At 38.0% G+C, this 26,081-nt stretch overlaps 1 protein-coding gene across 1 annotated transcript in view; it reads right to left on the minus strand.

Moving 5' to 3' along the window:
- Positions 1 to 26,081, minus strand: part of KMT2C (lysine methyltransferase 2C) — a gene marked incomplete at its 5' end in the record, with an annotated part of 219,835 nt that overhangs the window by 45,711 nt on the left and 148,043 nt on the right. Inside the window, 11 exon segments of the mRNA XM_035899644.1 lie at positions 1,799 to 1,985; positions 3,529 to 3,659; positions 6,200 to 6,319; positions 8,085 to 8,213; positions 11,754 to 11,966; positions 13,444 to 13,509; positions 19,084 to 19,193; positions 19,793 to 19,957; positions 20,723 to 20,904; positions 22,048 to 22,152; positions 22,332 to 22,433. Coding sequence (XP_035755537.1) covers positions 1,799 to 1,985; positions 3,529 to 3,659; positions 6,200 to 6,319; positions 8,085 to 8,213; positions 11,754 to 11,966; positions 13,444 to 13,509; positions 19,084 to 19,193; positions 19,793 to 19,957; positions 20,723 to 20,904; positions 22,048 to 22,152; positions 22,332 to 22,433 — 1,510 coding nt within the window.

A 26,081-nucleotide genomic window follows, 5' to 3' on the forward strand; every position in this document is an offset into this window, starting at 1 on the left:
TGTCCAGGTCTCTTTGGATGACATCCCGTCCTCTCGGACATTGTTCTCACCTCCAGCTCCTCTGCAATACCAGCCAGAAGGAAAGATGGGACTGTTGCTACCTCAGCAGTTAGCCAATTTACCAGGGTCTCCACTGCTCAAAATGAATCTCGCTCTCTCCCATTTGTTGATGCTTTTGCGGAAATAACTGTCTCCCAGAAAGTCACAGTGAAAGAGTTAAGAAAAATTGCACTGGAACTGATCAATACTGGCAGATGACTTCACCCACTGGTGCTCCAACTACAACAAACAGCTCTGTCTGGACACAATTTTGGCCAGAAATCCGAACAGTTGAGAGACAATTGTTGAGAACATTCCTATGGCCAGAAAGCACCATCCTTTGAGTCTCTCGTATATAAAATGGGAAAGACAGTAAGTTACCCACTAAAACCATTGCTAGTGATTTATTTATTAATAGCACCTCGTTATGATTTATTTCTGAATAAAAAGAAGAGGAATTGATAAAGTTTTATGACTTTGCTTATTCATAAAGAACAGGTTTTTTTCAAGTTCCTTTCAGACTTTGGAAAAATAGAACATTAAATTAACATCAAGTTCATTAATTTCTAAAGCCTTACACTACTATAATAAATGAACATTAATGACTTTAATCTTGCAGTTAGATAGGCCTGCAGTCTTCTGAATCCGTATTTCTCTGGCTTCAGAAGAATGCTGGGGTGAAAAGAAGTCTGTGTGAGCATACTTTCTTGTAGTGTTGGAATCAATGGAATACAGACCTTGAAACACTCCATTTGCAGTGGTTTCCCCTTCAGGGGAAGTTAACTTTTGCATTCTCTATTACTCACAACTTCAACAATATAATAATCAATGTTTAATTATAATGTAGCCTTTTGCTTTTCATTCAGCGGATTTTCACCAAGTAACAATCACAAATAAGCAACCTCTCTGGACATGGGAAAACATATCAATGTGGGTAAGTGTTTTTAGATTTAGGAAAAATTTGTGAGGACGAGCTGAAACATGGCCCACAAATTAACGTAATATACACATGGAATAGTAACAGTTTAAAAGTACAGAATGATAAGACCCCTCTAGCTAACAGCACATACTACAAGACACATAGAAAAAAATAATTTGGAGGGGACAGTAATGATTTTGCTTTTAATTGCTCCTTTGCGTGAAGCTGCCCTTTTAGCAGCACTTTATAACCCTCTGGCTAATTTGCAAAACTCTCAGCAGTAATTTCAGTAAGGTTTTGCAATAGCAAAAGCAAAAGATTGCCTAGGGGCTACAAACTGTACCTGGAAAGGGCACTCATGTTCAGAAAGGACATGGTGAACCAAAAATTCCAAGGAGACTGGCAACCTAAAATAATCTAAAACATTAAAGAAAATAAAAGTTGGATGTTATTCATCCAACTAATATTAATTAGACTAATAAAAAATATTTTAATTAGATTATTTTTGTCTTCTTCTGTAATGGATCTGTATGCTTATTCTTACACAGAATTAATTTTCATGTATTTTATAGACATGGACATTACAGCCAAGGAGTTTCAGATTTGTAGCAAGTGCCAATTTTTGTGCCATCCACTGGTCCTTCTGAAAAAGGTGAAGCCCTGGAGCTGAGTATCACTGATTAGCAATGTAACTTAACCTCATAAGGACAGTTAATATACAGAATGTTGAAAAATACATCAGATAAACATTGTGAGAAAAGCGGAAAAGGGACTAGAAAAGCCCCAGTTGCAACAACAAAATCAAACTACTGAATTATCACTAACTTTAGCTTTGTATACCTTGAGGTCCCAGTTTTGCCTGAGCTGGCGTGGAGGTTGAGCTAAGAAGGGGGTCAGACGAAGGATCCAGGAAACTGGTGGTCAGATTTGTTTTACATGAGAGTGGAAGTGATTCTTCAGGTAAATTATCTAGGCTCATCTTGTTTTGTCTACTGGTATCTAATAGGTCTTTCCCAAAGAAAGCTTCCTGCAAGAAGACAAAATGATTCAATGTAGGAAGAATACTCTGTCTATTGAAAAAGCTGAGTAAATGGCAAAGTTAAAATTAAAAGCCAATGATTACTAGTAATATAAAAAACCAGTCTCAGTCTCACATGCCTTCCAGTATGGCAGTATCTCCTCCAGGCTATGAGGTGTGGATAAGGTGGATACAACTTACCTGAGGTAGCTACATCATTAATATTTTATGATTAAATTCACACCTTCAATTATATAGAAAAAATACAGCCTTCCCATGTGTATGTGGCACAGACAGCGTACCAATACAGTGTTATTATATATAACAAGTTTTTCAGTATTTAAAATATTTCTCCTGGCACAAAAGAAGGGGATTCCCTATTCCCTGAAGCAGGGGAATACTACCGAGCAACTTGATCAGGGCCACACAAGAAGTTTACGAAAAACATGCAAGCGCACTGTGGTCCAAATTCTGGAACAACCATACGCTGCATTTCACTTTGAACAAATTCATCCTAATGTCAAACTGCAGTAACAAAACACCAAAAGCTGTTTAACTTACATGAGTATCTTTCAAAGTATTATAGAACAGCTATCACTCACCTAAGCCTGAGTACTCGGTAATTTGACAACAACCTATCAAATTTTCCGATTTTTAATCATTACATAAGAACTTTTTCTGTTTTCATGTAGTCTTTAGAATCTTGATTTAGGATACAGATGCTAAAAATAAAGCTGAAGATAGATTTTTCAGTATCAGTTATTCCAACATGAGCAAAAGGAAAATCTAAGAAATACTCTATGTTTTACAGGAATAAAACGTGCATTAAGAAAAAATATTTATCCTTATTAATTCAAAGGAAATGTTGCTTAAGTATTTTCTTTCCAACTCACTTCCCCACTTATGAAATACAAATTATTTTCAGAGAAGAGCGAGCCAAATAATGTTCTCAGTGAGAGACATACATAAACGAGTCAATTTATAAACCAGTTGAAGGTAGGTAAGTTGCTCAATCACCATTAATATGCTCGTTATTATCCATGAGTGCTACCTCTTACCTGCTGGGGGCATCACAGAATTAATGGGGGGGAAAGAGCACAGATTATTGTGGTAGGGAGATGCATACAAAACCACAAAACTGTAGGAAAACAAGTTTCTCCTATCAAGTCATGTTCTATAACCTTCTGAAAAGAAAAATTAGCGTCTTGAGGAAATGGCATGATCAGGCTGAGACATCCTACAGAGCTGAATGCTGAAAACATCATGTGTCAGTTCAGAGAGAAAAGAAAGACTTCTTTCCCCCATCCTCCCCCTCCTCAGAACAAGTCGAGATCCATACATTGGGAAGCAATACCAGAGGACTGGAGATTTAACGTCATTTGCAGCTTTCTGTACAAATTTATGAATGTTCTTTACAGAAAACCCATTTCATTTGAATGATAAAATGAGAATCTGAAAAGAAACATTAATGGTTTAAATGAACTATGAATCAAGACACATCAAGATTAGGTTTTTGAATGTATTTACACGAGAAGTATACCATTAGTTTTACCTGCAAGTAGGCAGGAAAGGTCTCTTCAAGTTTATTTTTCTTTTTTCTGTAACGCTTTTTTATTTTCTCCGTACTTTCAGACACTGGGGTAGACTCCTCCACTGGAGTGTCTGGCAGCTGTTCTGTCCAACCTAAAAAGTAATAATTTAGGCACAAATAAATAAAATACTTGGAATCTTGCTCTAAAGGTACAGTGGCAGCATACCTAATGTATCTTGCTACCTACCTGGGTGCATGGGTTTACTGAGTATCACTCTAGGTGTATTCTAAAGGCAGCTTTTATCTAGCCACCTGATCACCTGGGCTCTGGCAGTAAGAAATACCGTATGCGATACTAGTTACATTGCTATCTTGTTGTACCTCACTGGCTGAAGACAGGCCTTTAACTTTCATATCTCCAAGCCACCTAAGAATTCGGTAATTCGAGAGAAATTATAGGTGTCATTCAACCAGATATTTGAAAGATAAATCCACTGAATGTTGAGTTACACATTAATCACTAATCACCTCTATACACTCATTTTTCTCAAATGAAAAGTAAAAAACTTTTTTTTTTAAATGTGAGAAAAGACTGTCACATAAATAATGAACAGGCTAGAAAAAGAAATCTATAAAGATAAAGAAGCCCTTCAAGAAAAATTACACATTTATTCAGCTATCATATTCCAAAGTGGCACTGCTTTTTCTAATAAACACAAAAGCACACAGTGCTCATCAATCATTCAGTATTTTATTTCAACAGACCAGGGAAAACACCGCAGGTAAAACCAGAACTTTTAAAGCCCTGCTACTTCTGTCTTGCCAAAGCTAATTACATGAAATTAATGACCCTAGGAAGTTATTTAAGAAACTATATTATTGTGTTAGTAAAATCAGCTATGCCTTGTCCTGTAGTGATCTCTTGTACCATATTCAGAGGACAGCGAGTAGAATGAAGTTCACTACCACCGTGACCTCTGCATTGTTTGAGAGTGAGCTTTTGCAGAGAAAGGGGGTGGAACATGAGAAGAGCAGCAAAAAACTTGGTAAGGCTGATGAGTACTGGCAGCTGAGAAGCAGGCTCTCAGTAAGCTATGATGATTTAGAACATACAAGGATTTTCTGAGTTATTTTTTTCTTAACAAGCAATTGTACTTGAGCAGACAAAAAGCAGCTCAAACTTTTAACTGAAGAATACTTGTTTAAGAATACCACTTTTTAACAATATGCATTGTACTGTTTCCCAGAATGGAGAATTAACTTTTTAGCCTTTTTTTTTTTTTTACTTAAAGGAGCAGATTCCTATAGAAATTAAAAACTTTAAAGCAAAATTTTCAGTGCTACCTGAAACAATGAGTATATTATACTGAAATAGTATTTATGAAGCAGAAAAACATAGCTATAACACCAATATTAAAGAGAAAGCCAGCACGATATCTGAATAGGGGGCCTAGCTAGAATACTGGGTTGCACTGATAAACATTTGGCGGCTTCATGAAGTAGTTCTACAAATGCAAGCAAGGACAACATTTAACTATTAGTTTTTAATACTGCCTGGATGCTGTAGTAAAGATCCGGTCTCCACCACGTTGTACAAATATACAGCAAGCGACCAATCTGGCACTAGAAAGGTTAAAAACACAATAGCTAAACAGACACAGGATAACAGGAGAAATCAAAGGCCAGAGCCTTCTAACTGAGGTATCAGCCAAGCTTTAGAAGCAGCTGTCTCCTACTGCCGACTTTACAGGAAACAGGCTCTGAACTAAACATATTCCACATCTCACCTTAATGATACCTCAATATTTTCTAGATGAGATGGTGTGAACAAATCCAGATGGATGAAATAATTTAGTCTAATCACACACAGCAAGCAAGAGAACAAAATCTGACTTCTTGTTAGGTGCCCAATCTACTGAGTACCAGACTCAGAGTCATTAAAATGGCTTTGCTATGAGAAGAGAGACCAAACAGAGAAGGATTCTTCAGCCCTAGTAAAGACAAGAACTGATGGGAGAATATGACACACGTCTAGAAAAATCTTTCTGTATTACAAATTAATATGGAATTATTTTTTAAAAATCCTCTTTTATAACATAGAACATGAGGGCAGCTTATGAAACTCTCAGATATCCAGTTTAAAAAAAGAAAAAATTATTTCTTCATGCAACAATAGTGTATCGCTGAACTCACTAATATAGGATTTTCCAGAGCATAAACAGATACATAAAAATATCAGACATGTTTATGAACATGGAACACTGGTGAATATTAGAACTGATGGTCCAGAAGACACCTCTGGATCAGGACTACAACTGGAAGAAGGTGCATTTCATAAAGAGGATTGCTCTAAACCTACCTCATTTCTTACACTTCTTTCTGTCTTCTACTGGTCAAAGCTAGGCTAAACAGAGCTCTGACACAATACAGCAGTCCTTATAATCCTCACTATTTATCTCCCACAATAGCCTGCAATTCATTGTTTCAGTTTCTTTGTAAATCATGGGCTCTGCTGAAATGGTAAGTACGTAGGAATGAGTATTTTCAGCTGAATTTATAATAAAGCCATCATGACAAACGGAAACACTTTCCTTTGTAGCACATCTCTGGAAATAACTGTATGTTGATGAGTTGCATTATTTTTATTGCATTAAGCACGAACAAAAATTTAAAACCAAGTTTTTGCACCTACCTTCATCTCTGCCAGGCAACTGCTCAGAAACAGATCCAGAAGAATCTTTCCTGGAGAGAGATCTTTTAGTCTTCCCCTGCCCCGTACGACTTCTCTGACGTACCATAAATCCACCAATACCTAACAAGGAAGCAAAAATTCAGTATATTGCTTAAAACTATGTTTGACAGTAAGAATGAGAGCCAAGATTATTCTGGAGGTAAAGAGGACTGGTGCATCTGTAGAGGTCTAAGAATGAATCTGAGATACTTGAGGAGTTTTCATTCAGGGTTTTACAAAACATTTGTGAATTTTTATGTCTCAGTGAATATATATGTAATTATCAAAAAGGATCAGAATTTTAAGACTGTAGAACATCCACAAGAAGTTCGAATCACCACACCTGGCAACTTTCAGATGTTGGTTTTCCTCTCCCTTGGCAAGCTAATGAATTGCTAGAATTAGAAGTCAATCTACCAAATAAAACCTATTAAAGCACCTTAAAGAACCATAAAAAAACCTGAACAAATTGCTCTAGAGCACCCACCACTCTAGATGACGGTACTAGGGGACAGATCACAAAATAAGAAGATAATTAATCAGCATCATACTGCCTGAAACTCCAGAATCTTTCACTAGAGACTGACTGCAGTGCTCCTGATCCTTTACAGTTGGTGTGTACGTATGTACATGCATCAGATTCAGGTTTGTTTCATTTTTCAGGGAAATTGTTGACTACAGAAAACTAACAGATGGCTGCTCAACTCCTGATCCAAAACCACCATCTCCCCAAGGGTGGGCCCATGATGGAAGGCAATATACGCATGGCCATGACCTGCTGAGACAAGGCTCTTACTCAGCAGTGTGGGAAATGATGTGGGGGGTGGTAGAGATCTGTTTAGCTACTGAGAGAGAAGCAAGAGAAACTGGACAATGTTGTAATTCCTGCTTCCTTTTCTTCCTTCACTGTATTCCTTGCCTTCATCTCCTCAATCATTTCATTGCCTCTGTTCTCCTCCCCTACTACCCTCATAACCAGAGGATATGGCCCATTACAGCAAGCAGGATGGGGGGGACTGGTGAAAACATTATTTGCGACTGCAAAGACCACAATCAACTTCTTATCCATGTCAGTGGGAAACACACACCCAACATGTTAACACAGATTCTGAGACATACCAAGGTATGTGATACAGGGGCTCTTCAAAAAGCCAGGCAGTGGCTTAGCAGAGCTTATTATCTTGGGCTCAGTTTTAGCCCTAATGAAACAGAGGTAATTCCTGTGGAGTCACTTAGGTACTTCTAGCCTTTTCTGCCTGGAGACAGCTCAAGTGTTTCTGCACCCAGGACACACAGTTAATCCATGGTCAAGATAATTATGAGTTGACTGCACTAATAAATTGAAATAAATGAATTCATCCAATAACTGAATTCATTAAAATTCACTGCCAGAAGTCATCTGCAAATGTTTAGTAAATTACTCTTATCAAGCATTTCAGAAAATAAGATACCTGCAAAAAGTCCTCTGAAGTTCAGATATTGCCAGATACATATACATACATACACACACAAAAACTGGCTTTTATCAATTATATGAATACGGCACATCTTCCTATCAAGTTAAGAAACAATACAAGGTATAGATTTGACCTACTAACCAGTAATTGGCAGCATACTAGGAACAGGTGTACTGCTGAGCAGCAACCTTTGGAAATGTATTTTGATAAAAGGACTAAAAATTATTTTCAACTTTAACAGGGGGGGAAAAAAAAAACTAAATTCAACAATTAGCAGTAGAATACTTCAGAATTCCACACTGTTTTCTTTTTTTTTTTTTTTTAATTATACAGAAAAGAGTATTAAAACAAACAAGGGACAGACAATCATATAAATTATTGTATCCTACCAGGTCTATATGGTTTTCGCTTCCTTTTTTTAATCCCATCAGCTCCTTCTGCTACTTTGGTATCATCATCCACAGCTTCCCGCTCTGGGCTGGAATCTGATTTTCCATCACAATCCATAAGGTCACCTTCTGCAGAAAAGAGGCAATGGTAATTTTAACTAGAAAAGGGAAAGAAGATATTTTTCAAACATTTCTACATCTGACTGATTTCTGAGAAACTGATTGAGGATGACAGGTTTTTCAGAAGGGTGACAGAAACTCATACTCTCTAAACACCCTATCTATACATGAAGACTCAGTACATATATACATTTGTGAGATGATGTCTACACAAAACCAGTAAATAAATACTATAGCTACTATACATGAATCTGAGGAATTTTTGGCACCCTTTTTAGAAGCTTGTGCTATCTCATTTTCTAAGTGTCTGAGCAATTTTTAGCCACACATCAAGGAATATGGATACAACTTAACACACAAGATATACTTTGTTTTGTTTACTGTCCTCCTAAGTTTTGTTTGTCAAGGCTTTTTTTTTTTTTTTTTTTAATTGAGAAGACAGACCGAAAAAAATGCAGCCTGCACTTCAAAGGTAATAATGTATAATGACTCTTATTTGGAGGGTTCTTGACTGACTGAAACAGTTATCTATGCAGAGGAGTTTGAATTATATAGTAGAAAATTCAGCCCAAAGGAATTACTCAACCTTGAACACGAAGACTGCAATTTTCAGTTTGAGTTCATATTCTGTGGGAAAGGAGGGTAGAAACAGATGTAAAGTATGATGGCATTAAAAAGCCCTTGGTGTTGAAGAGAGAGTTAATTCGGTTTCTGACATCCCCAAAATGTCAATATAATAATGACCTTACATCTTCATCTTATTGTAAAGCTTCTGAAGCATGTTAAATACACTCTCGCCTCTGAAAAGATATTGGAATTCCAATTCCCTGCTTTGGATTTAGGTGTATAATTCTATCATCTAAAAACCACATAAGAGGGAGAAATACTGTTATAACAGGCAGAGCTGGACTCTTTCATATCACTTCTGCTGTGGTAGATCTACAACCTTTGCTATTCCACAAGCTGGGTCACGAGCCAGACTTTCCCACCGATGGAAGACTTTTCTGAGTTCTACCAACAAAGCTGGTGGCTTGGCAAAGGCAGTCCCCGCTGATCACCACAGCCAATTCCCTTAAGAACACGGGTGAGCCCTCTTTGCAATGTGTCCACTTCTGGCAGAAGAGAAACCTGCTTGAGTGCTAATGTGTCCTGCTACACAAAGCAGTGTGCCGAATGCTAAACCCCACAGTGGTCCTTCCCATTTACTTGCAAAGCATAGCTCTACAAATAGTAGCAGTAGAGCCACATTAAGTCTACCAAAGCTGAAGCTCCCAAAGCAAGCTGAACTTTCAAGCGGACTTTAAAACACAGAACACTCGATGAAATGCTGAACTTGATGAAAGCCTAGAGATGGTAACAAAATTACCAGGAACTCAGTTTTCTCAGATACAGCCTCTTTTTTTCCACCTGGAACTTCAGAGTCAAAGTAAGGGTTATTCCTGTTTGCCTGGAATTACTACACTATGTTGCTCCAATCAAAGCCATGGCACAGCTTTATTCATCCTGATGCTCATACAAAAATTTGAGACGTTCAGAGAACAGGCAGTGATCCACTCTAGAGAGCTCATGTAGAGCTTCCAGGAAATCCAGCCAATCTACCATGTACATGCTGTGCTGTTATCGTCACATACATGAATGTGCTCCAACTCCCCAAAAGGCAATGAAAGGTGATCAAAACTGAAATTAAAGTCTGTGGAAGCTTTGGCTCTCCCCTTCACACTCTGCTATAACATTTATATATCTTATTATCTAGTTGAAAAGGGATACTTATAAAAGCCAACAAGCAGATTAACTACCTACAAGTTAGACGAAGCTATACAGAAAACAGGCACACGTTTATAAAAGTAAAGATGATTAACCACAGAAAAAGAACAACAAGGGAAGTGGTTAATTCTCTATCTTGATGCCTTCAAACCAAAATCAAAAGCTTTTTTGCTTTCAATAACCCACCTGATGGACTACATGAAAGTATCAGATGAAATTGAAGAGTCAGGGTAATGCTATGGTAATGTACTAAACCCTGTGAATACTGAAGGAAATGAAAGAAAATCAACTAGTTACCTACTTTGAAATATATAAAGAAATAAAGGGAAGCTATTATAAAAAAAAATAAATACTTCTAGTCAACAGCAGCCGGTAAGAATGTGCTAATCAAACAATGGGAACAATACTTAGACCAACAAGTTAACACTGAAACTGCACTGATGGTTAAACTGCCCAGTTATCTCAAGTACACTCTGTGTATCTAAAAAAAGCTTCTTATGACATTTAATCTGATTAACAACGAGTCAATGTTGCATAAACAGAAAGCACTTTAGATTGTGGTGAGGTGGGGTGCCTCTGTTCCTGTGTTAACAGACACCTGCGTGACTAATGTAATGGCTTTCTCACTTGCCATGTAAGTAAACCTTTCCCCAGGCCACGGATTAACACCTATTCCACCAACAGACTTTTCAGGATGTATGGCCAGACTGTAGCAAAGAGGACGGGCGAATGGACTGCACCATGCTGGCTGCTGTTTCTAGTGTTGAAGACCAGGAATTTGAAGAGTGGGGCTGGCTGCTCCTACATTCTTTTCCCTGTCATCTTCCCAGCTTCAGTCTCTGGTGGCTGGGGCTGCTGTGCTTGCTCAGCTGTGAGGGAAGCAGATGAGACAGAGCTGGCCCTGGGATGTGTGGATCTTTGCTCCATGTCTAGACTTGCGGTGGAAGGAGCTCTTCCAAGGGCTCCTACCATTGACTGAAATGTCATCCCCATACACAGGGATGTGTTTGGGTAGGCAAGCGTTAGCCCAGATCCCTTCATCTCTCATCAGCCTCGGAGGCCACAAAAACGCTGTTAAATCTTCTCATCCCTCAACACTACATGGCTAACCAATCCTTGAACCTGAAATGCTTTGGTAGCACTCTACATACAGTGTCATTTACTTGGACCAGAGCAACACCCAGAATTCACTTCCAAACTCAAATTCTGCCTTAAGTTCCACTTTGGAGGACAAATAAAATGTTCATTTCATCTATGGAAACACAAGGAAATTATTTTTTTTCCTTGGACTCTCAGGTCAACCTACCTTATTTCTTTCCAGAAAAAGAATTATTCTCAACAAAGAGCTTCTTACTCCACTTTCCCCTTTGTTTTAAACACCAGCGTTACAGCGATCTAGACATTGCTTTGCTGAGCCAATGTTACCACTTTCAAACAGCGTTTGCACTACATTTGAGAGCCTCAAATACACTTGTACTCAGCGAGCACACAGTATTTCCCACAGGTAACCCAAAGATTAGACAAAAAGGCAACTTGCATTTCCAGTGTTGCCAGCCTTAGAGAGGTGAATATGCTATAGGATGCACGACCCATAAACAGAACACCACCACGAAAAAACCCTGAAATGGACAACAACGAGCCATGACTATTGTTAAGTAATTTCCATACAGCATTCTGTACCGGGCATACACAAATCAGTGTAATAAAAACTCCAAGGGATATCTGCAATACACACATGTACTGCAACACTCCAAGATACATGACATGCCAAAAGTAGACTGCTACCTCTACTGTCATCCATCTCCCCATCTCTTGAGTGTTCTGACTGGGCATCTGGGGGTGTCTGGAGCACAGCCACACTGTTCTGATTTATAATCTTCAGTTTAAGCTTTGGTTTCGTCCGTTTTCTTCTCGGTACTGTAACAGTTAGGCTCTGTAACTGAGACATGCCGGATTCTGTCAAGCAGACTCCATCCTGGGTGTATGTCTTCGGTGGGTCTATAGAAGTTAAATGAATCATAACAGCAATATAAAGCTCTTTAATTTACAAGTCTTAGATTTTTAGGAATAGCACTTTTAAGAGTTAATAATCCACATGTATGGAGCCAATTCATGAGTGAGGAAATTGGTATAAATAAAACAGAGGTATCTGATACTGTCTTACACATTACAGTTACAGCTTTGTAATCTGGAGTCTGATGTCAAATCCAGCAACAATCCATTTTATCACCACAAAACAACTTACATCAAGGACTCATTAGAAAGAACAATTTCATTACAGGAACTGGTGCCTTGCGGGGTATTTCTGTATCCCTGGCACTCACAGAAAACTGTGAAAGTCTTACTTTGGGTCCCTCTTGCCTACCAGCCAAGGCCCTCATCCAGCTCTCAGCACTGTACCTTCATCTTATTAATGACCTCAAGCCTCCCAGAACTCCTGCTAACTCGGGCTATTTATTAGCCCTACTTTGCAGGCAAACAAAACCCAGTTTGTATCAAGTGAGCCACTGAAGATCAAATTGGAAATCGTGGGTAGAGCCCAAGTCTCCGAAGACCTGCAGGACTGCTTCTTCCTCAAGCTGTTACATGACAATTGAGTCTACCGATAAACTCTGACATTCCTTAATTCACCATGTAGAAAGGTATGGTTCACCTGCGCTGGGACCCTGCAAGTGGAGGTTTGGGAGCTCTCAGAGAATTACCAAATAACGAAGGGGCTGCAGTGATGCTTCTGCTCTTTGGAGTCAATTAAATAATGATTTGATAAGACAGTTTTTGAAAACATAGAAACACCATATCTCTTGTTCCCTTTATCCAAAAATATTTACTTATGTAACATCCCACACCTCAAAACACAGCTGGTTCTGAATACAATTCTTCTCAGATGACTGTTTTCTTATGTTGAACTAAAAAAAGGTGTTTGCTTTAAAAAAAAATTTGCATACTCTTTTTCAGATTGAAGATTTGAAGGCAGAACCTTCTCTCAGAACTACATTTGTGCAGTACCAAATGGAAAAAAATTCTGACGTGATGGAAGCTGTCCTAACACGATGGAAGCTGTTAGGTACCATCATCATAAAAAGTGACTTGTGAGTAGGCTTGTCAAGGTTATAAATTCCTAGCACAAACCAGACAAATACAGAAAAGTTGTGTCCTCCTACAGCTTGAGCCTGTAAACATATGTGTACATGCTTGACTCAGCCCCACTGTGTTATCAATGCTAATATTAAGGCAAGCAACTAAGTCTGCAGGATCAAAGCATAATTTAAAGTAATTATTATAGTGCAGGTATGGCAGGCAAAAGAGAAGAAAGAAGAGAGAATGAGGAAAAAAAAAAGAAAAGCATGCTGCAGTAACTGAAGGATAGTTAATGCTGTGTGTTATAAAATCATAGAAAAAGGAATTCTTGTCTCATGTAAAAATATACCCTTAAAATACGCTAAATGACCAAAGATTAAGCATTTACATTCTTTACCTAGTTCTTTTGATTTTGAAATAATCTGAGCTCCAACTGATGAATCACAACAGTCCAAAGAAGGCACTGAAAAATATAAGGAAAATCATTTCAACTTTTAAAAATGGTGACTTGATTTAAACTGAAACTATCAATTAATTTTCCTTCAAACAGTTCTGTTAAACTCCCTAATTTGTATTGTTGGCAACATTCACTAGCACCTTTAAAATAAAGTGCTTTTCAGCGCCACAGATGTGACTACAAAACGAGCCTGATATAAACTGAAGTTCTCCGACTTCCTAGAGCCAAGAATGGCATTGGAATGGGCACTGAACTTGATAGTAAATTATGTCCTTCTACTGGATCAAGGACAAATGAATACAAAGGATCTACTGGCCTGGAAAGTAAGTCCTATGCTAGTCATGACATCCAGGTTTTCCTGACCTAGGCATGAAAAATGAGAGGGCTTTGTGAATTGGGTATCAACCACTGTTTTATTTCCCCAAGGAGGGGCAGGCACACTCCGACAGCCTTGGACACCAGATTCCAGTTCTGTCTATGCTGTCGGGTCTCTTATACAACACATATGAGAAACAAAATAAGGTTGATATATCTGAGAACAGGTGATACATGACTTGTTGAAGTTAGACTGGGTAATTCTTATTCAAGGTAAGAATATCGATAAATGGAACAGCAGAAACTCAATTTAAAAACTATAGCTTGTGCGCTTCAGCGAAGCGCTGGAACAGCGTGTCCGAACAAATAATGATCAAAATGTCCTACAACACCAGGCTACTCTTGTTGTGGGTAGAAATGCTCTTCCCATCTGCCTTAATTATAATAACTGTAATCACACTTCACTAACCTGTCACTTGTAGACTAGACTTTTAATATTAGTAGTGACTTTACAGAGATTATGTAGACAGAGTAAGTAAAGTGAAAATTAGAAGCTTCCATCTCAAAACCACTGAGAACTAGAATCAAGACCTGTTAGTCTGGCATGGTTAGCATTACCATATAGACAAGTTTATCCACACTTTTTTTTTTGCCTGGGAATCTTATCCATGCTGAATGTAAGACTCAGAATAACATCTGAAGCATTTACTTTGCATCTGCCACACAAGATGAGACCACTGAGGCAAAGCACGTGTGAGAGGTTCAGTGTTTCTCAGAGGTTCGGTGTTTCTCAGACGTGTCAGACCACCGCACTTTTGCTCCTGCTGACCATCTCCCACATGATATGGGTGTCGGGGGCAAGACCAGGAAAAGCACAAAAGCTTCCCAGTAACACTTAAATTCTTTGCTAAATACATGAATACGAAATCTAGAGGATGCTTTCTAAGCATATCAATAAAAATTAAGGAAAGTCGAAGTCTGTTTTCAAAAACTATAGTTTTTTTATAGTTCTGTTTAAGGTGTAAGTAAAGTATAAAACCTACAGAAAACCAATATTCTGTGCATTTAGTAAATGAAAGCAGCCTATGAGAATGACTGAAAAACTGATATACTGGAGTGGAAGGAAGAGACAAGGAAGAAAAGGAATTGAAAATGAGATTTTGGAAGAGACATTGGGCTGGAGGGAAACAAAAAAGTATGGGACAAGGTGCAGGATGTAAGATCCTCAAAAGCGCTGAATTAAAACAACAGAAAAAAGGCAGATTGTAAGAACTAATCGAAGTGGAATAAGATGTCATCTGTTCATTTAATTGGTTATGATTTACAAGATGTTTTAATACAGAGAGAGCAAGTATTGAATTGGAATCTAAGGTAAACAAAAATTTCAGAAAGACAGCTATGAATAGGAATTCAAAATCCTTATTTAAAAGTCAAACAACAGGGAGTGTTCTTCTGGTCCAGGTCAGATTGTGAACAATTTTAGCTTGGAGAGTGAATAGAGTTGAAATAGTCAAATAAACAAGCTGATAGTGACAGAGGTGAGGCCTTCGGAGACCAACTCACAAAAGCTGCACAAACAAACTGTGTTTGAAGACAGTATCAAAGAGACTTCCAGAAAAGGAGCTAATTAGAGTGCAGATTAAGGATTAAAATCAATAAAATGGATAACAGAGAAACAGAGTACTGTTAGAGAACGACTGTTCAAGGGGAAACAAAAAGAACAAAAAAGTGCTTTCTGAGGCACTTAGCTGAAGTTTAACCAAAATTATTATGCTTATTTGCAAAAGGGTTTAAACATGCCGAGTCTCATACAGCATTTAGTAGCTTCTGTTGAAAACAAGTAATTGCACAGAACACAATACAATGAGAAGAATCACAGTTTCAAGAAGAAAGGCAGCTGCCATTTGTAAGGCTGTAATGGGAAAGAACAATCCTAGGAAGAAACTAAATCAGCATAAGGGACAGAGCAAAATGGTTGATGAAGAATCACAACATCGAGAGCACTATTGGATGCCTGCATAACTGTGTGTGTGATGCAGGGATTTCTTTGTAAATACAGTAGCTTACAAGAACATAAGTGTTGACACAATAAACATGCTAAGTAACAAAAAACCTCAAAATTAAATTTTTTAACATATAGTATTGCTTTGTATTTGTAAAGTACAAAGAATTAAGTTTCAGAATGAAGAGAAATTTAACTCAGTTTCATAAAAATTGTACAACAGAGGCTGCCAGCCGTAACGTGAGTATTACTGGCAGTACCGAGCATCTCTGAATGAGCAAGTGATACGAACTCCTCACTGGTTCTGTGGGCTCACTTACTCGAGCCACAGGAGGAATACAGGCACACGGGAAGCTACCAGAAACCGTTACCAGCTCAGTTGTAACTAGTTAAAGAAAACCAGGCAGTGCTGGTCCCTTTGCCTCCTGCGGAGAAAGAAAAACAGCACTAAGGGAGGAGGAAGCTGGAGTATGTGGATGGAGAGGGTGGGAATAAGTAAGGAAGGGATGAAATTTGCAGATGGGGCATATGACATACAAGGGCAAATGATAGAAAGGTAGAGGTGATGGATAGATGGTTGAGAACTCCTTGTCTAGGACTGAGTGCAGATGAGAGAGGCACACACGTCTCCTGAATGTGCAGTAAATTACAGCACAGGGGAAAAGCTACTGCTGCTACCTAGAGCAGCTGCTAGTACCCAGTCATTATAACATTCAAGCAATCTAAATTAGAAAAAAATTTCTACAAGGCACAGCAATATGCTGGGGGACATATGTTATAACTTGAGACCACACTAAAAGGCACGTGATGAAACACTGATCAGTGATGATTACTTCAAAAGAACTCGTAAGGAAGGTTTACAGTATACTACTTTGGAGCAAATCTTGCCACATTCTGGTTTTTGATATTTATGTAAGTTCAAGAAGAAAAAAAAAAAACTATTTATCTTTTATTTGTTTCCTGAAGATGACTTTGTAAGATTATCAGATAAGCATCTGATGTTAAGACGAGATAGGGAAGAGCTCTTAGAAATTTAAAAGTTTCCATTTTCTGAAGCAAGAAAAATGGAAGCTCTTTCTCAATACCTACATGCTAGAAGTATTTACTCTTTACCAACAGTAAACCTGCAATGTGTTGATAATTTACTAGGATGAGGGGCTCTTGCTTCTTCTAGAAAGAAAGTGGTTTAAAAGCTTGTAATACTTGCAACACAATCAGTGATACATCAGATGGAAAGAGCAAGAACCATCCCAGTAAGAAACCCACAATATGGTGCATTTTTAAGAAGCTTTCTACTGTTAACTAACATTTTTTTCCTCTATCAAATGCTAGTTATTCTCATCTTGAAGGAAAAAAATTATAGAAAATTTTCCAAGGAATTGTAAAATAATTAATGAAAGACTGAAACATTTCATATAAAAGCACATGCAAGTATTTCTATAAACATGCATCAAATGACATATTCAGACATGCAACTGTGCAAATGTACACGTGAAAGAGGTATTACAGATTCTGAGTCAAAACATGACAGAGTAAGAGAAACTTGTCTTACTAAAAAAAGGTGGAAAAAAAACCGCAAAGAAAGCTTGGGGACTCCCTAACAGGTCTTGCAGGACTGGTTCCCATTCCTCCTAAGACAAACCTAAGCAGCACAACTTCATTAAGGTGTGCAGGAAGGACTAACTCAGGGGCCAGCCTATGCCTGGAAGTGAAACATCTCTGATACCATCTTGTGAAGTTGTTCCGTCTTGCATATCATGGGCTTTAATTATCTCTAAAAGGTAGCTCTGCCAGCTTGAAGGAGAAAGGAAGAGGCAGTATTTCTTACTTGGACCTTTTTGTTTTAAGCACCCAAAGCTTATTATCAAAATAAACAAAAATCTGTGTTATATCGGCAAGTTTCTTCTTTTTCCCACTTACAAAACCTCTTTTTCAATTTGTGAAAGCAGATCTCGAAAATTAAGTGACTTGTAGAAATACATAAGCACCCATCATTCTTCTAATACAGTGAGAAAAGTGGGATAGCTGGAAGTGTTCCACAACCATGTGTAGTTGACAAGGGAGTACATAAACCTCCAAGGTCACCTCAGTAAGTTACAGTTACTGCCACGCTGTTATGAGGACATGCCAGTGTAAAGGGTCGTCAGATGCTCTATTGAACTTTTCTTGGCAGACCTCTCAAGCACATGCCTCGTGACATCTTCAGTCTTGGATCAGGGAAGCCGATCTTCTTGGTGGATATGAATATTTCTTGGAACATTTGCTTAGTTCTTGTACCTTCCTCCTACCATACTCTTACGATAGCCCAAGAAAGGGTTAATATGAATACCCTAACATGCTATTCCTCTAGGTATAGGCGTCAACGCTCTGTTAAAATAGCAGACTGAAGCAGAAACTCCCCTGAGTTGGCATGCAGAGAAAACAGACCTGGGATACCACCCTTGTGGCAAGACCATAAATCATGTAATAGGCCAGCCTAATTGCTGACAGGCCACTCACAACATTAACCAGTACCATCCCACAGAACCAGATGCTGTAGCTGTGCTTAAAGAGAAAACTGCAGTAGCCTCAGGTCCTGAAGTACCGCTGCTGTAGAACTATGTAATACAGACTAATGAGGAAGCTGGTATATATATTCACACATGTGGAGAAGAGTAAAGTTCAGCAGAAAGAACTATACTTTTTAACACGAAAGTGGCAACTCCCAAGCAGGAAAGTATGGTGAATTCTTTTAAAGACTGCAGCTAGGGAGGGAAGCACCGGTCTTAAATACTGGGAGAGCTGAGGGAGTGACATTAATAAAACATGAGGGAGGAGGGGGAAAAAGCTTATACAGACTGTTGTTACAGCTCGTGCTCCTTCAGACAGCCTCAAAGTACAGAAATAGACAGTTATTCTGCTTAGAACCGATTTTCAGATTCTTCTGCAGTTAAGAACTTCACAGAACTGAGCTTTCTTCCTTCCACTTGACAAAATGAGATGCCTTTTACCCTTTCAGTACCAAATGCTTTTAGTCATTCACCCAAATTATCTTCAATAAATCTATCCAGAATTGCCTCTGCTAGGTTTTCTTTGACCTTGCAGCCAATCAGTAGAGGGTGCGAAAGAGCTGAGGACGCTTCCAGAAGGGCCCTTAAAATAAACATGAAATATCTTACTTCTACCATGAGGCAAATCTCCACCAGAGAAAAGAACCATAACACATTCCCAAACCTATTTATTGCAGTGTGCAATCCTGCCATTGGTTGCGATTGTCTTCTTACCGTTTGTTGGTGGTATGTATGGCCTACAAATGGTACAGTCAAAACCCATATCAGCTATGTTTTCCACTTCCTCCTCTGTGTTTAAGTTCTGACAGATTGCATGCATCCATCTAGAAATTAAGTGGGGGAAAAAATACAATTTAAAGGAAATATGTGGTGTTTTAAGCGACCCAAATATCAGTATATGGTCCAAGTAAATGTGAAATACGTGTTTAAATTCTTTTAGGAAGAAATGATGAGTCAAGTTCTCTGTATACAGCATTCCCCTATGGTGGTGTGTGTTAAATACTGTATATACAGTATCAGATTAGCTATTTCCCTTACCAGGAAGGAAATCTCTATAAATCAACGTCCTGGAAGAAAATATGTCTTAGCATTATAATTTTCTCCCTACATTGCAATTGTTTTAACTACTTACTTCACACAATGTAATCTAGACTTAGCCTCACAACAATAGTCTTGCGAGGTACATTAGTTTTATTTTTACAGAGAGGGAAAGTGAGGCACAGAGTGATTAATTAATTTGTCCAGAGTTGTATAATTAAGTCTGTGGTACAACTAGAAATGAACTAATAAGAGACTTCTGAGACTCAATCCAGTGCTCTTTACCACAAGACCATTCCCTTCATCTTTATGTTTTTACATGAGGGGAAAAATATTAAAATAAGCTTTAAACAGGAAAAACCTGTAAAATACTATAAAACCTTACCGATCACATTGTCTACACTGAATTATAAGCTCTTCATCCCTGTAAGTGCGATAGCAGATTGGGCAGGTAGACAAACTTGCGCAGGGAGCACACTGTGTGTAATTATTTTGCCATTCGCATCTTAAGCCTGGAGAAGTTGCTCCACAGTGTCTGCACCAAACACACCTGCAGAACAGACAAAATGCGCTATTACTTTCAGTTCACACAAAAGATTATTTTGTGACTTTAAAACCCTCCTACTTAGAACTGGGTAAGTAATTAAGTTTTAGTTCGCTAATCACTTCAGGGCAGAGGGAGAGGAAAACGCATTTCAGGTCAAACAATATTATAATTGAATGAAAATGTATTACGTAGATTTTGAAAATTACCAACATTTTTTTTATTTTTTAAAGAAAGTTCTCAAGTAAGGAGTCCTTTCAATCTGCAAAAACAGGCAGATGGGTGTTTGTAACAGCTCAACAGGTCAAAGGAGTTCCTGCTTCCAGTTGCTATTCACTTTGAGATATGGAGACTTAACCATGTGAGAGGCCTATTCTGGGTTTCACCCAAGCAGCATGAATGGTTTTCAGAAGGTTTTATTTTGAGAATGGTCTGTTGAACTGCCCATTCATTTTTCCAACTGAATGTTGGAATACATGTTGCAATGAACGTAAACTGGATTTTTTTTGGCTAAGAGTTTCAAAAGAAAAATGTTGTCCATCTCACTTGGTTATTTTTGGCATGAAGAAACAGTATTAAGAGATAACAGTTTCCCCACTAAATTGATAATTGAATGAAACAATTCAAAAGTATTTTGTTTCCTTTGTTTAATACACCTGACAAACACAATTAAAACATTATTACAGTTCAACAGGCATTGCAAATATGAAGTGGCAAAAAGAAACAGAAGTGGCCAGCAGTCACTATTTCTGACCCCAGAACCAAACATACCATTTGCACTTCCATCCTCCCTTTGGAACGGTTTGCAGGGGCGGGTCCAAGCAGTACGTGTGGTAGCTGATGTCGCAGTCATCGCAGAGAAGCAGTCTTCCTGGATCCGTTGCTTTCCCACAGGCTTCACACACTGTGCACTCCAGGCACCTCCAACCTTTGCTAAGCACCACTTTAGTAATCTGCAAATGGCAAGGTGAGAATTATTTGAAAACTGCTCTATGAAGTGCGATCGCTGTATAAATTAAGGTCTGGGTAGTGAAGCACAGGATGCTTTTCTGTGCATGCTATTCACATTACAAGTAGCTATTTATCAATTAGACTTTCTGAAGCTTCAATAAACAGGAACGGATTTAACAGAAAGGACCTGTAATTACTGATAGCTGATACTGTTTCTTCAGATAAACTAGCATACAATAGAATATATACTGTGCTGGATCTACATGTAGGACAGCTTACTCCTTATAGGAGTAGCTGATTCTGTAGGGAAGGAGGAGAACATAGAGATGCTTTTTTTCAGCTATGTAGTAAAGCCAGGATTCAGGTCACTACAAATCCTGTATCTTTCCTAAATTACCTGCGATAACCAGTGCTGGGGTTTTAGTCATCTGAAGCAAACAACTAATTTATTGTAATTAATATATAACATAAGTGTAGTATATAAACACAAAGCCAAATTATAGTTACCATACACATATGGTGTTTAGTAAAGTACATTTAAAAAAAAGTTTTGTGACATGTTTAAAAAAATCCGACTTTTACATAGATGTACTTATATAATAAAGTGTATGGTGTATATATTGCAGTAAATAGCTTATTATGTGCTTGCTAAGTCATCTCATATAATTCAAATTTAATTTTCACACATTCTCTCCTAGACTAATGAATGTAAAATGTATTAATTAACCACTCCAACTGCTGTCAAATCTGACAGCCAACAGACAAATTGAATCAACTAAACCTTATACCCCTAGTAAATGAAAGATGTAGCATAATTTTTTCTTTGTTTTTAATTCTGCTTGTATTTAGGTTTTAAGCTTATATCTCAAACTGTTATTTTAACCAACTGCTGGATAATCAGTGCTATTTATGGTTGTGAAATTACAAAAAGGTTAATTTCTCTTGAGGCAATGCATACTATAAAATGACATTTAATTAAAGTCTTTCACAAGTCGCATACAAATAATGGTCACATTAGCTGATGAATATCTAACAAGTTAATGACTCCCCTAATTACCACAAAACCAAAGGCAGCACAGTGCTATTAAAATACAATATGAAAAAAGTGTAATCAAGTAATTTTTTTATGTAACAAAAGCACTCACCTTAATACTGACACAGTATGGATGGTAACACTGACCACATTGAGAACAGGCAAGCAACCTGCCCTCAGCACCTTGGCCGAAACTCCCACAAACCACACACATATCCTGAAATGATAGAAAACAGCAGATTTTCAACACATGCCAGACACTAAATTCTGAAAACATGTAACTGTAAAACCCAACCAGCTTGCTGTATAATTTAACTCCTAACAAGGACACTCATTTCCTTTATTCTAATTAGAAGCAGAGAAACAAAATGAAAACACAGTAACTATTATCCTAACCTGATGGAGAGTGAACTTGTCACTGTTAGAGAAGAGGACAACTGTATTATGCATCGAGTTTTCTTCCTCATCTTTATTAGATGAAATATCCATAGTTGTGACCTATTAGAAAAAATACACCACATAAATAGCAAGCACAACACGTTTTCTAAGACATGAGACACGATGAAACTTATTTTCTAAATATGTTCATTTTTAATAGTACCAGAGAATACAAGCTTTGCAAATATTCATACAGTATGAACTTTCATAAAAAGCTACCTTCAACAGAAATCGCTAATTCACATTTTCACATCAGTACAAGCATCATCACTATTTCAGTCTTAGAGACACATTTTCTTCCTCTCCTTTGTTCACCTTTACACATTACCCCATTGCACTTAAAAACGGAAATGGAAGGAAAGAGGTAGTCTAAGAAAAAAATAAATAAATCATGAAGCAGAAATTGTCATACTGTGACCAGTCTGCTCTCTTCCCTACATATAAACACTGAAGTTCTTCTCATCAAAAAGTTAACTGCAGCAACATACTTTTGAGTATTAATTCAAAGAGCAATTGCAGAAATTTAATTTGTCCCATATTGCTTAAAATGTGGTTTAGCTAATGTTCCAATTATGTTAGAGGAATAAGCAAGAGTTCTAAAGTTTCAATAGTTAGATACTCTCCATAAGCCGTTTCTTTATGAAGCTTATCTATCTTGCCCATAAAAACTCGCATTGAACTCAAAATGGCTGTTTTGATCTTGATCCATAAGCTCTTGCTGCAGACAGTTATTCTCCTTTTGATCAAGAGATTGCTACTCCGGCCTGCCCTTTATTAATTCAGTGTATACATGTACATACGGCTTCTCAGGAACAAATAGAAGAAAAAAAGACTTCAGCTGTGTTCTGACTTTCATGCAAACCTTACTATGCAGAATTTGCCGTCCATGAATTTAAATTAACAAGCCTAACTATTTACTCTCTGAACCAGTAGCAGCCAGGGAAGGTTGGAAGATAAGAGCACACAGTTCTATATAAAAGAACAAATGCATGATAGATAAATGTAACTTTGTTTAACCAGCTGTTTTACTTTTATAAATGTGGATTATTTTAAATACAGTTTAAGTCTTACACAGACAGTTTTGTTTAAACAATAATTTAAGTATTTTACAAATCCAAACATCACTCTAGAGACAAATGTAAATACCATTACAACAGCTATAGGAATCCTTCTGATACACTGTTGCTGAAAATCAGTGTTTACTGAGAAACAGCTAAAAAGGGAGTGTATTGTTAACGTGTTTTAATTACTGTATGGTTGAGAGCACTGCAGCTGTAACTAACTAATTAACAAAAAAACACCCAAAACACCTCTTGATGCATTCAGGGAGAGCTTTTCTCCTTTGCATATATTTCCGCAGGTTCCACAAAGTTCTTGGAATTGCTCACATATACAAAAGAGCAGAATTTGAAGGACTGAATCACTGCTATTTTAATGCTTGCTTAATATCAGCCGTGACCCAGCTGGCTAACCAGTAGCCACCTTCTTCCCCATTCCCAAGATATACCAAGATCTTTCCAAATTTGTGTTGTTCTCCACTGGTCATGATCCCCTGCTGAGTAAGGATCAGTTTGCAAAAGGGGCTGAAAATACTCCCGTTTCAAACATTTATCTGGCAAAAGTCCACCTTCATCTCCTCTATCACAAGACAGCCACATCTCTTCTCCAGAACTCTGAAGCTGCCGTGTACTTGACGAGTCACAGGATCAAATTTCTATAGGAAATTGTGGAGAGTGACGTCCATTTTGTATTTATAGCAATCTACCTAACTCTGTATCCTCTGTTCAGTTACAAAAATTTTTAAGAGTTTGTTCTTTAAAGCCCAGCTTCCCTTGAAGTACAAATTTGTGCTCTGTAACATAGATTCATAGAATAGTTTGGGTTGGAAGGGACCTTTAGAAGTCATCTAGTTCAACCCCCCTGCAGTGAGCAGGGACACCTTCACCTAGATCAGGTTGCTCAGAGCCCCATCCAACCTGACCTTGAATGTTTCCAGGGATGGGGCACCTACTACATCTCTGGGCAACCCGTTCCCATGTTTCATCAACCTCATCTTAAAAAATTTCTTCTTTAAGTCCAACCTAAATCTACCCTCTTTTAATTTAAAACCATTACTCCTTGTCCTATTGCGACAAGGCCTACTAAAAAGTCTGTCCCCATCTTACTTAGAAGCCTCCTTTAAGTATTGAAAAGCCACAGCAAGGTCTTCCCAGCTCTCTCAGCCTTTCCTCACAGGAGAGGTGCTCTAGCCCTTGGATCATTTTTGTGGCCCTTCTCTGGACCAGCTCCAACAGGTCCATGTCTTTCCTGTACTGAGGACTAAATTATGTGAATGCCTCTAACTCAATAAGGTACCTATGACTAGTTTGAGTGGAAGTCATCCTATATATTTGAAATTACTATTTGCTCGCAAATCTTGACCATCCGAAGCTTTAAAAGGGAGCAACGATAGAGACGTTTGTTCTTTTCCCAGATCACAAATACTAGAGTATTCTAAGAAATTATTATATAGGCAGCAAAAAGTGGCACAATGTTATATAAACTCTAACAGATTGTATGTAAGAACACAACAAAGCAGCTCTAAAAGAGAGTCTGAAGAATTACTTCATAAAGACATAAAAATGAGTAAGTCTTTCTCTGAACATGAGGAATGGGGTGCCTCTCAAAATCTGCAGGGCTGATTGATAACCAAACTTTAAAAGGAATGTTCAAAGGAGCCAAGTCCCTGGCAGGAAAAAACCCTATGAGTTCTTTGCAGTCCAGATTTCCAACAGTTTTTCATACCAAAATCCCTCTTCTTATGAGCAGAGAGAGTGTAAGATTTAAGAGTTTTAAAAGGACTTAAAGTATGAAGTAGCTTAACTATCAACTGCAATGAGCAATGACTTCCTTAGAAATCACCTCAGTGCTGTAGAAACTGGAGACAGCAAATGTAACCACCATTTTGTCAAAGGTTTGTGGGGGGGAAGCCACGTACCATACTACAGAATATCTGACATTTGATCATAACAGAACACTTGCAGCCACATTGATAAATGTTCTTAGGGACATGGTTTAGTGGTGGGATGGCAGGGTTAGGTTAAAGGTTGGACTCGATGATATTAAAGGTCTTTTCCAACCAAAGTGATTCTATGATTCTATATACTATATTTTGTTAAAGAGTCAAGGAAACTTTGTAATCAGAGCTCTCTGAAGGAGTCAGCAAGCCTGGGGCCATTGGGAATCTGATGGACATAACTTTGTTACCAAATTCTTTTGGCAAAGTCCTTCACCAATGCTCCTTAAAAAAGGTAAACTTACATAGAATTAGAGGAATGGCTCCTATATTGACACAAGACATGAAATAAAAGAGTAGAATAAATAATCAGTTTTCTATGTGGGAGACCAGCACTGGTGGAAATCTGATAGGAATGTCTGCTAAACAGACCGTGGTGTTCAACACACTCATGTGCAATGTGAACAATCAAGGGAGGATGAAGGTGAAAAGCTTGCCAACAGTATTAAGATATTCAGAGTAATAAAAAAATGGAAGACAACTATGAAGAACTGCACAAGAACTTCAGAAAGCTGAGCGCTGAGCTATAAAAAAAAGCAGATGAAAGTCAAAAAAGTAAAAAAATGAACACGACAAAACAACTGACAAGGAATGGCTTCCATACAAGGAACAACTCAAAAGACTGGGACTTTACAGACTAGCAAGGAAAGAGT

Source organism: Egretta garzetta, unplaced genomic scaffold, assembly GCF_000687185.1.
Source record: "Egretta garzetta isolate BGI_Z169 unplaced genomic scaffold, ASM68718v1 scaffold117, whole genome shotgun sequence".
Classification (NCBI taxonomy): Eukaryota; Metazoa; Chordata; class Aves; order Pelecaniformes; family Ardeidae; genus Egretta; species Egretta garzetta.